Consider the following 18,773-nt stretch of genomic DNA (forward strand, 5'->3'; position numbering starts at 1 on the left):
ACGCTAACAACACGGAAACGAGCAGCTTTCAAATAGCGCTCCGTCAAATCTGATTGGCTGCAGCTTTGATAGGACGCTCCTGATTGGCTGACAGCCTGAGGTCACATGAGCAGGTCTGCAGGTGCTTAATAACAAAACAAACATGTTATTATTTGTTACTGTGACAACACGTGAAAATAAACAGATGAATAAGGTAGAAAACATATAAACTAACTCATTATTAAATTAATTAATATAATTCTCTCATTAGGGAGTTTTACTGGATGATGTTTAATGGAAATATCTTTACTGAAAAGTCTGTTTTTATTCCGTTATTTCACCTTTAGTGACAGTGGTGATGTGGTTAACATAATTATAATTAAAGGTAAATCTCATTTACATAAATGGGAAAACTATAAACCCTTCATTTGTATGAAAAATGTAAATACTGTGTATTATCTATAAAAACTGTATAAATGACTGGAGGTATATGTGTGTGTATAAATGTATATTATATATTATACTATATATTATATTATATCTTCCCTTCATGAGATTAAGTCATTATGAGTTAAAAACAAATAAATTAAAGTGTTGATGTCAGCGCCGTCCGACCTGTCAGCCAATCAGATGCCTCCTTTCTCTGACAGCCAGGAACTAAACCTCTTTATTTTAGCTAACGCTAACTAGCTAGCCCAATATAAAGATGTTTCTTAGTGTGTGTGTGGAGACTTTAGCAGATATTTGATTCAGCACGACTGTGACGTCTTTTCCCAGGAGAAAAAAATTACATTTAAATCTATTATTTTTTGGAGACTGGAAACATGAAAGTGAAGAGAGTCGATCAAAACAATAAAGCTGTGAGCCATAAAACCAAAACAAGAGGCTGAAAGACGCCAAAACTAGGAGTTCATATTAAGAGGCGAAGAATAACGACAGCGAGGAGTCTTTTGTTTAGTCTAGAGACGTTCGGCAAGAATAAAGTTTTCATTCTGTATTTGTTAGAAAAATGAACACAGTTTTGTTTTTACGACGCTGGAGTCATCGGCATAAAGTTACACTTTTAACGTTAATACATTTTGGTGACTGAAACTTTGAACTCATCAGCTGCTAAAAACAGAAGCCCCCATTTCTGAAAAACAACAATCAACAGCAGCATCTGAGTTTTACGACTTTTTTAGGACATAACCAGTTTTTCGTAGTTTTTTACGTTATATAAAGCAGCATTTTAATATTTTATTGGAGTTTTTCGACTTTTTTAAGGACATAAACAGTATTTTTCGTAGGTTTTCACGTTATATAAAGCAGCATTTTAATATTTTATTGGAGTTTTTCGAGTTTTTTAAGGACATAAACAGTATTTTTCGTAGGTTTTTACGTTATATAAAGCAGCATTTTAATATTTTATTGGAGTTTTTCGAGTTTTTTAAGGACATAAACAGTATTTTTCGTAGGTTTTCACGTTATATAAAGCAGCATTTTAATATTTTCCTCACTCACACATCAGTCATTCAGGAGGAATCTACGTTGGAGGAAACTTTTCTTTCGCACACTAAAGCTGCTTCAGGAGCAAGTTGTGGTTCAGTTTCTTGTCACGCTGACTCAGAGGAGGATCGAACTGCAGACCCTCCCATTGATGGACGACCCACTTTACCTCTGGGACACAGCTGAACGGTGCTTTTCAACTTTTTTGTGACGTAAAAAACAGCGTTTAGCAAATATTGTACGAAAAGCGACGGTATTTGGCACTTTTTGAACATTTGAAGGCAGCATTCGAATAAACCTGTTCTGTATTAATGCGCCGCTGAAAGTAGTCCCCAACAAATGCACCATTTTCTTCTGTTTGAGTAACATTTGATTTAAGCAGTTTTAGGAAGTTAATGATCCTTACGAACGTCAGAAAATACTGACAGAAAGACTAACACACTGTTGGTTTTGGTCTTTTAGTTGGATTTGTTCACAGGAATAAAAAATATAGAATATAACTAAGGTCAGACACTGCGACGGCGATTAAAGGAACATTTCAAAAAACTAAAAACTTTGACGTCAAACATCCAGCCGACCTCAAAACAGGCTCAGGAAACAAGAGTCACAAAGAAACTTTATATAGTTTTCAAGTATTCAAAACTGTTAAATAAGTACAAGATGTGTTCACATGATTTACATATTGGACAATATATGCACTGCCCATTTTTAATTCTCTTTACATGTTTCCCACTACCCACGCAACACGCTAAAATGTCCGCAAACTATTCACATTTGTTTTACTTTTTTTTTTCTTCAGTTTTTTTTATTTTTTAGACTTTTTGAATCAATTGGAAATCTTGACAGCTGTCTATTGGACAAAGACCACACAGACGGTACACCTGGAACAGTTTACAGTGTAGGATGGAGACGTCCGACGAAGGTGGTGGGGGTGGTGGGGGGGGCCGTGGGGTCGGGTTTAAGGGGGTCGGGGGTCGGGGGTCACGGACTGAGCCAGGTTCAGAACGGCGATTAGCTGCTGGTGATATGAACAGTACATATTAAACACAGGAAAAGTGGGGTTAACATTCGGTCTCAGTTGATCCCTTGATCTGTTGGACAGTTCGTTTACTTCCACACAACAAAAATAAAATAATATACAGAAGGACTGACGCGTTTCTGACGGGGGGAGGGGGGCAGATGGTGTTTGCATTTCCACTCGTCGCTGATTAATGCGGAACAAATTTGGTCTAAATGTGTCAAAAAGCTGTTCGTTAAGGCACCTAATGCTGTTGGATAGACTGTTTTTTTATGTTTTTTTTTTTGAGGGGAAACTAAAACAAACTGAACGTGTGTGAGCACCTGCGAAGACATAAAACAAAACGTTAGGAAACACTACAGATATAACTGATAAGAATTTGCATTTCTGGCGTAAAACTGGCGTGTATTTCTACAGAGATGTGGCCCGTTGGAAGTTAATGCTGCCACCATCTACCAATAATGAGGAACACAGGACAGATGAGGAAATAAAAGTAGCACCATTGAGAAAACAATACATGATTATAAGCTAGTGAGAATGTGATTTTCCTCCCCAAACTCTAGTGTCAAGAGACATTTGTTAACTTCCAAAATCAGATTCGGGAAATAAAAAGTGAGAATAAATGTCATGGTTGAGCTGAGGGACAAGGAGCCAGTCTTTCTGTACATTACTTTCAGAATTAAAAAGCATATAAGCAGCCGTTATAGATGGATTTTGCCTTTTCAGTCATTTTTTTTTTTTAAAAGGGTCGAACCACCATGTTACCATTATACAGTAGCTCCGAAAACAAAGAGGAAACACCGATCCATTTATTCTCCCGTCTCAACTGTACTCAACTGATTATAAAAACCTTGTGTGCTTTTATTTCTAGGGGTTTTGCAGCTTAGACAACTTAATTTATTTACAGAGCTCTGAATAAACCGCAGGAGGTCGATTCAGTGGAAAATAAAAATTGTGCGACGCCGTTGCAGCGCTCATGAATGTGTGACGACTGCAGGCGAACTAAAAACACACACACTGTAGTTCCTCATGCACATATTGTTACGGCCGACGTTTCATTATGATTTTTCTTTCATGTGAGATTTGTGCGTCAACACTTGGACGTGGTTTTGGTGCATGTTGAATCCATAATATACATAAAACTGTAAATCCTGCTTCAACAACTCTTTCCATCAGACCCAAGTGTCCAACATGATAGCATAGACTGAATAACTGAAGTATCTTTAAACCTGGGCCCCATTTTTTTTTTTTTTTTACATATTTTGGTGTCCACAAGACTGGCAGGTACAAAAAGTGTTGGAATTGGTCGACGAGTGCCGCCAAAATGGGGTGCAATATCTGTCATGTGATCCTTTGGGGCAACTTAAATCAAAGTAGGTCCACTAAAAGTGCTTGTTTGATCCACTGACAGGCTCAAATTGTTATTCTAAGTGTGTGACAGCATTATGGAAAGGATCCCTACAGAGAGAGACCTGGAAGATCCTTCTGGTTTAACCACAAACAGCCGTTGTATCACTCTCTGCACACACACACCAGACTCCATTCACGAAAACAGTAATTCTACTTCACTGAACCCGGGAGTTGCTGATCTATCGCTGCCACGATTGATTGATTAGTCTGTGTTGCTGTGTGACATTGGTGTGTTTAAGAGTTAGTTCGGATCTGAACCAACGTGTTAAAACGCAAAAGTCACAGCAACTAAACCAGCAACTCCTGTGTGTCACCCTGGAAGTAAAATCCCTGTTTTAGTGAATGGAGTCTGGTGTGTGTGCAGAGAGCGATATAATGGCTGTTTGTGGTTAAACCAAAAGGATCTTCCAGGTCTCTCTCTGTAGGGATCCTTTCCATAATGCTGTCACACACTTAGAATAACAATCTGAGCCTGTCAGTGGATATTTTGACTAAGAGTTGTTCTCCATGATCCTAAACAGTCACTTAGACACCAAAATATGTAAAAATGAGGCCCAGGTTTAAAAAAAACAAAAAAACAAAAGAAGTTCTCCTTTAAAAAAACAAAAAAGGTTCAACATTGTGTGATTGGACTTTACAGAGACACATGATTAACTTACACAGTACATCCTGTTGACAATTAATGAATGACTGAAACTGAAGCAGGTCTTTACCAGGAAAGCTACTGGGATAATGAGAACATGGCAGCTGAACCCACATGAACTGACTGACTGATCTTATAATGCCTCTGGACCAACCACACCTTGCTGCGCGCTCAGCACGGTGCGCCACACACAAAAGTTACAAACTATGAGACAGAAATCAAAGTTCAATAAAAACCTGCCTATGAGACAGAGGGGATAGTCACCATACTGTACACTTTCTACAATATCCATGTCCATTATGAATATAACAAGTGCATTCACTTAAAGGAATAGTTGAACTTAAAACAAAATCTCGTTTTTCACTTAAAATACGGCCAAAAGTTTTACAGAAACGATGAGGACAAACTCCTGAAGTTAACTTTTAGCGTGGGGTGCAGATTAAATGCCAGAGAAATGTACTGGGTGAGTAAACTTCTGCTTAAATGTACTTTGTATTTATAAAAAGAACTCAAATTACACTAGAAACTTAACAAACACAACTTAAGTGAATAACAGAGATTTGTTTTAGGACAACAGCACCCTCTAGTAACGTTCGTTCGGATTCTTAACTTTTCAGCAATTTTTTTTGTTTGTTTTTAAATTACTGTACTTCTTTTACATCAACACAACAGTTGATTAGCGAGTCGTCTTTATTTACAGGGGAAGGTGGGCCTGACGAGCTCCACAGCTTATGCATTGAGCCTCAGAGACTGATCCTCTCTCCTCCTGGAGGAGATATCGATGTCTATGGAGTCTTTACCCACGATCAGTCGGAGGCGCTTCGCCGGAGGAAGTGGAATGAAATCGTCTTCGAACTCGTTGTCGAAGTAGTCATCGTCATCCTCCTCTTCCTCCCCCTCGTCGTCCCCTTCCTCCTCCTCCTCCTCGTCCTCCTCGGAGGAAGGGTCCGCCAGGACCTTTTGGGTCCGATGTCCACCATTCCTGGCCTCCAGACTCTGACCCATGTCCCCGTTGTAGGACATCTGGTCGGCCTTGGTCTGGGATATTCTCCGTGCATCGTCCTCCCTCTTCAGCTGGATCTTCAGCTTGGTGGCGTTGCTGTGGACCACAGGAGCGAAGCCGTTATTCAGTTTGGCTATGTACGAGCTGCCTTTGTCCTTGTCGTGGTCCTTGCTGAACTTGATGCTGATTTTGCTGGAAGAGGCCGAGTTGACCGAAGAGGCAGAAAGGTTGGAGGAGCCAATGGGGTCGTTGGCGTCATTGGTCTTGCTACTGCTGCTGTCCCTCCGCCGGCGGAGCGTCAGTTTGGGGATGCCGGTGTTGTTCTCCAGGATCAGCTGAGCGTCGTATCTGGTGATCCGGCGCTTCTTCTTCCCCTTGTCCTGTGACCTGCAGCCACTCTTACCCTTGTCCCTGCGGAGGGATTTGCCGCCGTTGGCCACCCCGTTGTAGTCCCTGTGCCGGTCGGCGAAGCTCAGCAGCACATTACCACAGTCTGAGAAGTTTGCGGCGTGGCCAGAGGCCACCGGCATGTACGGCTCGCCATACGAGTCCTCACATTTAATCGTCCGCTCCGTCCTGAGCCGTGTCAGCCGTTTCCGCCTGGTGCACGAGCCTCTTCGGGCATAGCCGGCGTCCAAAGCCGACTGCTCCAGCCCGACTCCATGGTGGAGGTACTCCTCCATGTCAGCTGGCTCCGTCTTAATGACCACTCCACCAGGGACTGGGCTCAGGCCGTCCATAGCACTGGGCTCCAACTTAACGCCAGTTCCCGTCTGCTGGGCTTTTACCAGGGTCCTTGTGGACCTGCGAGTTCTGTACGTCGAGCACTGGCTGCCCTCACTGCTTTGCACATGCGGTAGATTGCCGTTCTCCTTGGCAGCGTGACGGGTGAGGCAGCCCCGCTGGCCTAGTGTCTGCTGCACCAGCTCCTGTCCGTCCTTCTCCTTCTTGACGGTGACGCCTTTACACAGCGACACCTTTGAGTCCCTGAGACCCAGCTGGCAAGCCTCTCCTTTGGCCAACGCCTTGGGCTCTGCACCCCGCCTGCGACTCCGCAACTGGACTTTACTTAGTGAAGGCTTGGATTGGGATTTTAGTCTCTTTGGTACCCTGTTATTGTTTACACGACCTTGTTTTGAACATGAGGTAGTAAGGGCTCTGGACAAAGTCTGTCTGGATTGAGTCCTGTTTTTATACTTCAGGCCAGATGATGATGATGATGTTCTTTTTCTGGCAGCTGCTGGGAAAAGACAAAACGCACATTAGGTATTTATAAAAACATTAACAGAAATACGAGGTCACTCTTTGTCTGGGTGATATTTACTGAATCAAACATGATGTTATAATAAACTATACAAAGAGCGACTGTTACATAATATAACTTGTATATAAAGACAAGAGAATCAAATGTAGATACTACACAGCAGGGACAGAGTGGGAATTCACCAACTTCTGCACCACAGACTTTTGTTGACACTTGTTGGGGTGGAAACTTAAAAAAAACAAAACAAACCTAGGTCCCTCTGACTTCGGCCTCTTAAAACACCATCCTTCAGTCATTAGTATGAATTAGTATAATATTATAGCATTAAATGTAAAGTATAATGTTCATATAAGGATTATAGTTAGTATAATGTTTAATTTAATAGTGTACTATATATAAACTATACCACTAGTGGTTTAAAAAAAGAATACAGAAACAACATTTATCATTTTTGTAGTTTTTCATCTTTGTGGAAGATAAAAGTTCTTTTTTTTTTCTTTTATTTCTTATTGCCGATTGTTGTTTTTACTGTTTTTATGATCTTATTTATGGTTTTTAAATACTTTTGTACTCCTGTGAAGCTCTTTGTTCTGCGACACTTATTACACTTTACTTAATTACTGGTTGTTTAAGGCTTTTTTCAAGCACAACTATTAAAAAAAGTTTGTTAGAAGTTCTCAAATGTGAAATTTAGCTTCTTTCTTGGTTTTGTGTTACAATAAACTGGATATTTTTGGCTGTTTGTCGGACAAACAGAGACATCTGATGGGGTCACGGTGAGCTCCAGGATGTTGCACGTTTCATAGAGCAAATAATAAATTTAGAAAATAACCGGCAGATTAACTGGAAACAAAACTACTCCTTAGCTGCGGAGCCCTATGCAGCACATCTGATACAGGCCGAAGCCAAGCGTTGCTGATCTCGTCCCCGCCGTCTCCTGTCTGAACGCGTCAGCTCCACTGGACTGAGTGAACTGTTGTCGCTGGGCTCAGTGGCCGCTCTCTCTGCTGCCTTCAGGCTCACTCGGCTCAGATAACAGGCAACCGATGGCGCCAAATGAATCATTTGTTATTTTAAAACATTTGTCTGCATCAGCTTCATCCTTTGGAGGGGGGGTAAAAGGCTAGAATGGACCGGATCGAACCTGATTGGCTGGGAGAGAGGCTGTCAGAGGTAATAGCCAATCACAGTCCACTCGCCTGGGCCAGTAGGGTGTTTTTATTGAAGTGGGGTTGAGGGTTCATTAGAGAAATGTATATTTTATGGCTTATCGTCACCGAACTGCACTGCCTGTTCCCCAGTTTTTGAGTTTGGGGATGTGAATCTGTGCAGCAACAGCACGAAGAGACGGGTCACATGTTTTGGGGGCTCTTCTTACATTGATGTGTTTTTGGCATTTCCTGAGAGTCGACGTCGGTGTGGGAGCCTACAGAGTGACTGTCTGAGCTCCGGTTTCCTTCGCCCAGCTTCTTCAGCCTGTTCAGACGCTTGTCCGTCTCCCGCAACCCGTACTTGCTGTTGATCACCGGCACTTCCACTGGCAGCCCAGCTTTGGATTTGAAAGCACCAGTGCCCCGTCTGCACGACCACAACACAGCAAATAAAAAAGATAAAACGTCACTGAAAAGCTGAACGAATTAAACTGCTCTGAGTTCATATTTTCCTGTGTTGTATTGGCTAAAAACAGCTTATCTGCATCTTATGAATCAAAAGAAATTCCTACTAAATGACTGAACTATGACACACTACATATAACACCTAAAAGACCGTATGTATTTACCATTTATGTAGTAAAACATACCTTTCACACGTATAGCATTCACAAAACTCATTGTTTTCCCCAAAAAAACCATCTCCGTAGTAACATGAGATTTCCTCTCCCGGTTCAATGTCCCTCAAAACCTTCACGCAGGCCGTGTCCCGCCCTGTCGATACAAACTGAACAAAAAAAACAACAACAAAAAGACAAACACACATTTATTAACAGAGCTTCCACACTGAGCAGCAGCTGATCCTGTGATTCCTGAGGAGACCTGTTAAAAAGGAACCTACCTTGCAGTTTGGCCGACAATCTGAAAAAAAGAGGCACCAGCAGAAAGACAAAGTTAGTATGCTCATGGAGAATATTGGATGAGTGGAGATCAAGAATTATCTTATAAGAAAACAATCCCACAGATTCATATGTCCACTTCTAGAACTGCAACAATTAATCCCCAACTATTTTGATAATTAATTGGTTTGAGTAAAAATCTAAATTCTCTGATTCCAGCTTTATTAAATCTGAATATTTTCTGTTTTCTCGTCGTCATCTTTGGCTTTGGGAAACACTGATCGACATTTTTCCACAATCAACTAATAAAATGCTCTACAGATTAATCGACGAAGAAAAATAACACGTGACAGCCAGTCAGTAGAGACTGTTGGGCCGTAATACCGTGATTGATGAACGCAGCCGGCCCCAGCCACAGCTGTGCACAGTTCTTGCGGGTTGAATACATGACGCTGAAGTCATTCTCGCCGTGCCGGAGCAGCAAGTTCTCCTCGCTCTCTGAAAGCTCTGCAATGCATCCCACCAGGTACTCAATCTTGTCGTTTCTTTTCCTGGAAAACAAAGCAAGGCAGACAGACTTGTTACCATGTGCCGACGTGCTTTTACAGTCATAAGGTGTCCACGATGGAGACGTTAGAACAGTTAAGACGCATCTATTTAAGGGTGAGGAGGGCGAATCAAAGTGTTGACTAGAGGTGCTGATATAATCAGGAAGAACAGATGACAGCACGTGCTCACCATTCCTTTGTTGCCACTATCTTAGCTCCATTTTGCTCTGATGAATAGCGATTGCAAGGAAGAATCTCAAACCCGCTGTCTGTGGCAAACATCCGCAGGTACACAAACACCTGTGCAGAACATAAAGTTAGTCATCTGGCTGTTTGGTCGGTCAACTGAGGTGCTGGAAGAAAAACAGACTAGATTTTAGATATTATTATTGTTATTATTATTTATTATTATTATTATCATGGTTATTATTATTACATGCTGCTTGAAAAGCTTTTCTTGAGCTTTCGTCTTGTGGAGAAATAGATTTCGAGACCAGTCCCCGGACGTCAAAGCTCTGAAAGCTTTCTCCAGGTTGTCGTGTTTCTTGAAGCGCTCGATGACCTCCTTCAGCTCCTCCTGTCTTCCCTTGATTGGTCGAAATCTGCAAACGATTGGCACAAAACAAAGCAAAGAAAGGAGAAAAAAAAAAAAATCAGAAATAAAATACAACATGATGGAAAATGAAGGCGTCTGTGCTCATCGATAAGAATGATCCAAAATGACTGATACGATACCTGGTGTTCATTTTGTGAGTTTGAAAGCCCAGATATGGATCCAGGATGAGGCTCGTGGTCATGTCATCGTTCTCACACAACTCCTTAGCAGTCATTCCTGAGGAGGGCACATAGCGTCTCTCTGCCTCCAGATTGGCTGCATTAAACCCTGTAGACACCAAACACAGACCAGCGTTAGCTAGCGGACGTGACGTACACACGAAGAATCTATACGCTTCTCACACATTCAACTCACTGCGGCTACATCTTCGGTTTCTGTTTTTGTTGTGGCGCAGGGAAGCCCGCTGTGAGTGCTGAGAGCGAGTCTGGCTCTGGCTCACAGGTTGCTCGCTGGTCAACTTGTTTCCGTGTCGTCTGCCATTTAATACCATGTTCTTGGATTCGCCCAGCCACTTCATGCCCACAAGCCCCCTGGTCCAGTTGCATTTAGTCTCCGAGATGAAGAAACACTCTTGCGTGGGGAAGACTGGGGTCTACAGTTTGAAACCTGAAAACAAAGCAGAAACAACACACAGTATGAGATGCACAGCCAGGATGTAGCAGGTGGATTTGTTGTTAGCTCAAAGACTGCCAATACAAAAATAAACAGAAAAAAACTCATACAACTAAAAAGCTGTATTCTCCTTGTACCTGAGAATGAATTAAGACTCTTTATTCGTTGCCCTGTTTACACTTCACGCTACATTGATTGTGATCATAAGCTTTAAACATAAATATGGCACTGGGATACAATCACTCAAGACATGATCAGGTGTGTAGCGGAGTGAATGCTTGAAATGTGTGGTCTGGCCGCTTTGCAGGTTTGTCCAAAACAACCTGGACAAGGTTGCCCATCGGCTTGCAAATACTCTGCAACCATCAAAACCTTCGACTGGCAGCTGCTGAAGTGCAAACTGTGTCCAGCATCAGTCAGCTCACCAACCAGAGGCGGCTGGTGTTGTTTACACTATGGTGGGGCAAAGACACAGAGGGAAGCAGTGTTGGTGAAACTAGTCTAAAATGATCCTGCAGCGCCGCTCAGTGGTAACCCCAAATAACGCACTGGCTTACTGTCAAGTGCAACAGTAACGTCTTTGGTTCATCCGTATATCTAAAGTATCGCTTTCATAATTTATGGATCATATAATCACCTCACTTCACGTCCACCTTTATAGTTGCATAATCACGTGGTGCAGCGTGAACGCTCCTATCGTCCCGGTAATGTGGCATTCACACCGAAAATGCGTCGCAAAGAGCATCATCTTATTTGCAACCGATGCATAAAATGCTTGGCGTTATTTAGCCCAGAGGCTAACGCTAGCCACGGTTAAAACACAGCACGCCACGGGGATCGGGGGCGGCCGTGGAAACCCGGAAGGCCACACCGACAGCTGGGGCCGAGATTGTATCGGAGTTATCAATACAGCTTGCATTGTTTGCTAACTGTCGTCTCTCCACCCATACAGCCAGCGTTAGCATGGAGCTAACCACCAACGGCGACGCCAGGGAGATGTTCGGCCGTGGTGGCTAGCTTGCAGCAAACGCCGGCGTTGTGCCATGACCGTTTCAAAACCAGCCAGTTGACCAAACCTCAGAAACACTAGCAGTTAACTTGTACTTCAACACAAAACCCGGAACATTACCATTATATTCTAATGATGTGAATATTTAATGATAGTATTACAGGAGAATGCAGTCACTCATGCACACTTATGCATCCAAGCTGCCAGCAGTCACAACACAAAACCCCCTTGTGACTAACTTAATAACACTTATTAAAACTCACAGTATTCAGAGTACAAAATCGTGGTGAATTATCCGACATTACCGCACTTCTTACTTTGTGTTAGCTAGCAACTGATGCCAGCTAGCATCAAACTAAACTTCAGCAGGCTGCTAACTTAGCTTCGTTAGCTCAGCCAAGGCAACACCACAACAGTCAATACAAACACAATGTCGTTACCTCTTCTCCCGTTCACTTACATGCGCATCAAGTATTTGACGACAATAGCAAACAGCTGTATTTGCACACATGTCCCAGTAAATAAGGAGCTAACGTTATGCTAACTGACTGCAACACACTGGAGGAGAGCAGCTAGCTAGCTAGCTAGCTAACGCTGGCTAACATACACTGCGTTAGCTTTGGTTGTTTGATGTACGGAAGCCATTAGCTAGCTTAACAGGATAAATCTATAATTTGGAAGCGAATTAAAAGTTAGTTTGAGTGCCGATAGGTCAACAGATACGATGAACAGTCGCCACCACAGCCAGCGGCTCAGTGCAGGTAGCTAATGTTATTTATCATGATAGCTAGCAGTTAAATAGCAGTGAGCTCCGTTCACGCGTTGGGAGCGTTAAATGTCTCCAGTCGACAACAGAAACGGAACAAACACAGCGTTTACTCACCAGGTGGCTCCGCGAAACAACGGCGAAATAAAACACTACTCATCAAACTAATCCACATTTGGCACGACACCCTAAACGAAAATATCACAGGAAACACATTTTTTTTTTTTTTTTTTGGGAAATTAACATTAAAATTCAAGATGGCGGCCTAGCACCGGAGCGAGAGCGAGAGAAGGGCGCAGCACAGCCGTCCAAGAGAAAGTAGATCCAGGCAAATACGCACCCGTTCTCCTCCGTCGGGACCGAAAGGAGCCACGGCGCCCGAAAAATCAGCCTGAAACTCAAAAAACGAACATTGTTGGAGACTTTTTTCTAATTTTTAAAAGAAGATGTCGAAAATCCCCATCTTAGTGTGTGCCAGTACTTGTCGGATGTACACAAAAGTAGTGCTGCATAAACAAACCCCTCCACTGAAGGATCCAGAGGACGGACAGCGGTGGGTTCTACCCGCTGGACCCGCACAGAACCCCTCTAGAACCCTGCTAGAACATACATCCAGACCTGACACTTTATGACATGTTCTCCCATTGACGTCCCCTCCCTTCCCTTCCCTTCCCTTCACTCATCTCTTGTTAATGCAGGCAGTGGAGGCTGAGAACAGGCTGGTTCTACTACTGCAGAACCTCACTGTGTTAGCATGTAGCCGAAGCTAACTGTTCCATTAAAACTGATTTATCCTTAATTGCATTTAAAATAGTTAATTAAAAGTTAATACCCATCAGTCTGGGATCATTATGAGATATTTATTTCCACCAGTTCTAATTAATGAATGATAGTGTTTGGACATTATTGCTTCAAGACTTTGTATTTTTATTAATTTTATTTATTTAATCTTTATTTAGTCCGTTTATTTCATTTATTATGAGTAACCCATTGAAATTAAGATCTCTTTCACAAGAGAGAACAAGCAACATTCACAAAAACACACAGAACAAAACACAAAACATATTTAGACAATAAAAAATTAAACTATAACAATAAATAATGAGTCGGTTACATGAAGCAGATCAACAAAGACATCAGGTAATAAGGTTTTTAATTTATCTAACGGTGATGAGTGACTCCAGTTTGAGGGCAGGTTTATTTAAAAAGGTGCATAAGACCTGAACCCAGTTCTGCTAACGTTAGTGAACAACACTGGATCAAGTGCTGAGGTTAGTGGATTAATAAATAAAAATAAAATTATTATTACGTGATGGTGTTGTTATAAGTCCACTTTAATATTATCCATTATGTGACTATTTTAATTTATCATGCAGTTTGCTGATCAGACAGATAAGAAATAAGATATTTTGTCCTTGTCCTCTATTTTATTAATATTACCTCATTCATGTCACATGGGCTGTGGTCGTCTTGCTATTTGTTCGATCTAGAGTCATTATGAAATACATAAAAGCCTCTAAAATGTATTTTTATAATAATACATGGAGTCAGTTTGCCGACTATTCATATTTAATAGGTTTTCAGACGCATGTGTCATTTAAAATAGGCCATTATAATTATACTCTCCTGAATGCACCACAGTTAAATCATGCAAACCTTAAATATAATCAGAGTTAATGTTGCAGTCACCAAGATGAACATTAAATGAGAGATTCTGTATTTTCTTTAAACCTGTTTTTACATATTTTGGAGTCTAAATGATAAAGTACATCCACTAAACGTGCTTTTTTTGCCACTGACAGGAGCAGATTGTTATTCCAAGTGTCTGATAACATACACCGAAGTCAAACACCAAAGATACACAATAATACAAACAAACTAATCGATCGAGGCAGCGGTAGACCAGCAACTCCCATGTTCTTCAAGGTAAAATGACTGTTTTTGTGAATGGAGTCTGGTGTGTTTGCAGAGAGCATAATGACAGCATTATGGAAAGGATCCCTACAGAGAGAGACCTGGAAGATCCTTTTAGTTTAACCACAAACAGCCGTTTTATTGCTCTCTTTAAACACACCAGACTCCATTCACGAAAACAGCAATTCTACCTCACTGAACCCAGGAGTTGCTGATCTATCGCTGCCACGATTGATTGGTTAGTTTGTGTTACTGTATGACTTTGGTGTGTTTAAGAGTTAGTTCGGATCGGAACCAACGTGTTAAAACGCAAAAGTCACAGCAACTAGACCAGCAACTCCTGTGTGTCACCCTGGAAGTAAAATCCCTGTTTTTGTGAATGGAGTCTGGTGTGTGCGCAGAGAGCGATATAACGGCTGTTTGTGGTTAAACCAAAAGGATCTTCCAGGTCTCTCTCTGTAGGGATCCTTTCCATAATGCTGTCACATATTTAGAATAACAATCTGAGCCTGTCAGTGGCTAAAACAAGCACTTTTAGTGGTCTTTGGTGGTGGTGTGTCTTTGGTATTGTCCAAAAACAGCGATCAATACCTTTATCACACCTGTTAGTGATGTGTGAAGATACACTGAGGCTGTTGTAAAGAGAGAAAAGGTGTGATAGTCTGTTCATTGATATCTGTGGATTGATGTAATATGAACCTCTCCTTGAAAACTTCTTTAAAATCTTTTAAAGAGAGAATCATCTTCACACCTGCTGCAACTAGTGGACATGTTTAATTCCTGTTTTTCAAAATCTGGTCCTTATTTGCACATATTTTGGTGTCTTAGTGATCAGACTCCATTGATAAAAACAGCGATTGACCTGACTCGATCAAAGTAGGTCCACTAAAAGTGCTTGTTTTAGCCACTGACAGGCTCAGATTGTTATTCTAAGTGTGTGACAGCATTATGGAAAGGATCCCTACAGAGAGAGACCTGGAAGATCCTTTTGGTTTAACCACAAACAGCCGTTATATCGCTCTCTGCACACACACCAGACTCCATTCACAAAAACAGGGATTTTACTTCCAGGGTGACACACAGGAGTTGCTGGTCTAGTTGCTGTGACTTTTGCGTTTTAACACGTTGGTTCCGATCCGAACTAACTCTTAAACACACCAAAGTCATACAGTAACACAAACTAACCAATCAATCGTGGCAGCGATAGTACTCCTGGGTTCAGTGAGGTAGAATTACTGTTTTCGTGAATGGAGTCTGGTGTGTGTGTGCAGAGCGTGATACAACGGCTGTTTGTGGTCAAACCAAAAGGATCTTCAGGTCTCTCTCTGTAGGGATCCTTTCCATAATGTTGTCACATATTTAGAATAACAATCTGAGCCTGTCAGTGGTTAAAACAAGCACTTTTAGTGGACCTACTTTGATTTAAGTTGCCCCAAAGGATCACATGACAGATATTGCACCCTATTTTGGCGGCACTCGTCGACCAATTCCAACACTTTTTGTACCTGCCAGTCTTGTGGACACCAAAATATGTAAAAAATAAAAAAAAATGGGGCCCAGGTTTAAAGATACTTCAGTTATTCAGTCTATGCTATCATGTTGGACACTTGGGTCTGATGGAAAGAGTTGTTGAAGCAGGATTTACAGTTTTATGTATATTATGGATTCAACATGCAGCAACTCCTGGGTTCAGTGAGGTAGAATTAATGTTTTTGTCATTGGAGTCTGGTGTGTTTGCAGAGAACGATATAACTGCTAATTGACCTGGAAGATCCTTTTGGTTTAACCACAAACAGCCGTTATATCGTTCTCTGCAAAACACACCAGACTCCATTGACAAAAACAGTGATTTTACCTCACAGAACACAGGAGCTGCTGGTCTGCCGCTGCCTCGTTCACTTAGTTTGTTTGCGTTGAATTCCTGTGTTTTGTCAATGGAGTCTGGTGACTTAAACACCAAAATATGTCTCTAAAAAAATAAAAATAGGACTGAGGTTTTAAAATAACAGAATTACCATTTAGCTGAGCACAATGGACGTGTGTGTTGCAGCAGTGATATTTCCATCAACATCGATATACCTCAGCTCAAGAAATTTTAGTATCCTGGAGCGCTGCCCAGAAAAACAGCTACAGACGCTTGAACCTGGTGGGCGTCGAAATTCACCTTTCACTGCATATCCCTACTCTACAGAGTGGTTTACAACGTGTGGGCTGCATCGCCTCCTGCATGCGCGAGGAAGCCAGCTGCCATGGAAACCACCTAAATACCCCCCACCCACCCCCAACAAACCCTGACCTTCTCCGCTCGGTTTGAAACGAAGGTGTGAGCTGAGCTGTACGTCTGCCCAGTGGAGTTTTTAATATTCAGCATATGTGTGACGAGGCGAGTGGAAGTATTATCACTTCGCCGTGGCCTCTTGGTTTTACGTTTAAATGATGGGACAGCCCACTGAGGTGAACCACTCCACACACAAGTCAGTTGGGATAATTTGAAGTGGGGTTATATGAGGTGTCCACAGTTGGACGAGGGCTGCAGAAAATGCTATATGTGTGTACATGTATTCTATATTTAAGATCAGACAGCTCTGATGGGGAACCGAAGTCCTTCTATCCATCTAGGCTCTCTTCAAAGCCACCAGACTCCATTGACAAAAACAGTAATTTTACCTTGCAGGACTTGAGAGTTGCTGGTCTACCGCTGCCTCCATCAGTTAGTTTCTTTGTGTTATTGTGTGACTTTGGAGTTTTAAAGGGACTACTTCGGACCCAGCCAAATATTTGTGTTACACACAATAACTTAAACAAACTTCCCAATCAAGGCTGCAGTAGACCAGCAACTCCAATGTTCTCCAAGGTAAAATTACTGTGTTTATCAATGGAGTCTGGTTGCTTTTGAAGAGAGCGATATAACGGCTCTTTCTGGTTACAAACAGGATCTTACAGATTTATCTCTTCCGGGATCTTTTCTATCCATTTAGGCTCTCTTCAAAGCCACCAGACTCCATTGACAAAAACAGTAATTTATTTCACCTTGCTGAACACAGGAGTTGCTGGTCTGCCGCTGCCTCGATTGGTTAAATTTCTTGTTTTAATTTGTGATTTTGGTGTTTTAAGTGGTTGGTCCAGATATGAACAGCGTTAGCTCACAGATCAAAGCAGCAGTAGTACAGAGACCTCCCTGGTTCTGCGCGGTAAAATTACCGTTTTTGTCAATGGAGTTTGGTGGCTTTGAAGCTAGCAGATAAAGATAGAGAATGGCCTCAGTTCTGTGTCTGACAGCAATATAAAGCGGTGAAAATGCTGTGAATATAATGTGCACTTTAACAGATGGTGATTTGTTTAGGTAGTTTAGGTAGGTCACTGTAGTTTTTAACAAATATTACTCAAGTAGGAGGAAACGGTGCATTCATCAGGGACTATTACCAGAGGCGGATTAATCCACAGTTGGTGCTCTAGTGAGCGTTTGGTGTCATACAGTGCAGCCTTACTGTGTCAGCTGATGAATACTCTGAACGATTACGTGATGATGATGATGATGACGTCTCACTGTGGCTCACTGATGACTGGCTGTGGTCTTTAAACACTTTAAACGTTATCTGTCACGGTTAACGGGCGTAACCTGGAGTTTTTCTCTCAGCCCTAAAATACAGGTTTGTGCGTGGAAAACTTTATAATAATATGTACCTATGAACGTCATGGCTCATCATAAATAGACTTAAGACTTAAACACACTTCAGTCTACAGAATACAAGATAAAATACCTCAAATTTAAAAACACGAACGCATAACACGAAATAACTTGGAGCTGATTTGTTGTACTTTAGCATGACCAAATTACAGTGACAGGATTTACATTTATTCACGTATTTACGTTTAAATTTATAATAATATTGTACTTTCTGCTTCACTACATTTATCTGATAGCTTTAGTTACCTTTAACATACAAAACATATGAAGAGTTTATGAAATATGATGTTTTGTTATAAATTAAACTCACACTCAACAGTACAGCTGAAACAACTGGCCAATTAATCAGTTAGTCCATTGACAGAAAATTTATTGGCAACTAAACGACATTTAATGCTTCCAGCTTCTCAAATGACAGGATATGCTGCTTTTATTTTGAATTATTTTAATAATTGTAGTGTATTTTTTAATAACATTGAGGTTTAGCCTGTTGATTGGAAACAACAAACATTATGAAGGACTTTTCCAAACCAAACAATCAATGTATTGATGGAGAAAATGATCAGCAGATGAATCCAGAATGAAAATAACCATCAGCTGCAGTTTGATACTAAACCGTTCAGAATGAGCTCCAACTTTCATGCTATTAGGTAACATGTTCCTGCAGACCTTTACTTGAAACTGAGTGTTTTTACTGAACATGAAACATGAAACATTAAAAAATCCTTATCAAAGCAGTGATGTCAGCATCTTTATTGAAAAGCAGCG

General features: G+C 41.5%; 1 protein-coding gene across 2 annotated transcripts; it reads right to left on the reverse strand.

Annotated features, from left to right (window-relative positions):
- Positions 1-4,577: 4,577 nt before the first annotated feature.
- kmt5b (lysine methyltransferase 5B) lies at positions 4,578-12,602 on the reverse strand. 2 transcript variants are annotated; one of them, XM_070827886.1, is made up of 10 exons: positions 12,521-12,602; positions 10,371-10,622; positions 10,136-10,283; positions 9,837-10,002; positions 9,591-9,700; positions 9,237-9,403; positions 8,855-8,874; positions 8,604-8,740; positions 8,181-8,380; positions 4,578-6,775 (listed from the first exon to the last, which is right to left on the reverse strand). In XM_070827886.1, exons 2-10 carry the CDS (start codon positions 10,531-10,533, stop codon positions 5,265-5,267), a joined length of 2,622 nt encoding a protein of 873 aa, XP_070683987.1. In that variant the 5' UTR covers positions 10,534-10,622; positions 12,521-12,602; the 3' UTR covers positions 4,578-5,264. The 2 variants fall into 2 exon arrangements, with proteins under 2 accessions (XP_070683987.1, XP_070683980.1); XM_070827879.1 differs by having other exon boundaries at positions 4,578-6,778.
- Positions 12,603-18,773: the final 6,171 nt, after the last annotated feature.

Source organism: Pempheris klunzingeri, chromosome 1 (genome assembly GCF_042242105.1).
Source record: "Pempheris klunzingeri isolate RE-2024b chromosome 1, fPemKlu1.hap1, whole genome shotgun sequence".
NCBI classification, from domain to species: Eukaryota; Metazoa; Chordata; class Actinopteri; order Acropomatiformes; family Pempheridae; genus Pempheris; species Pempheris klunzingeri.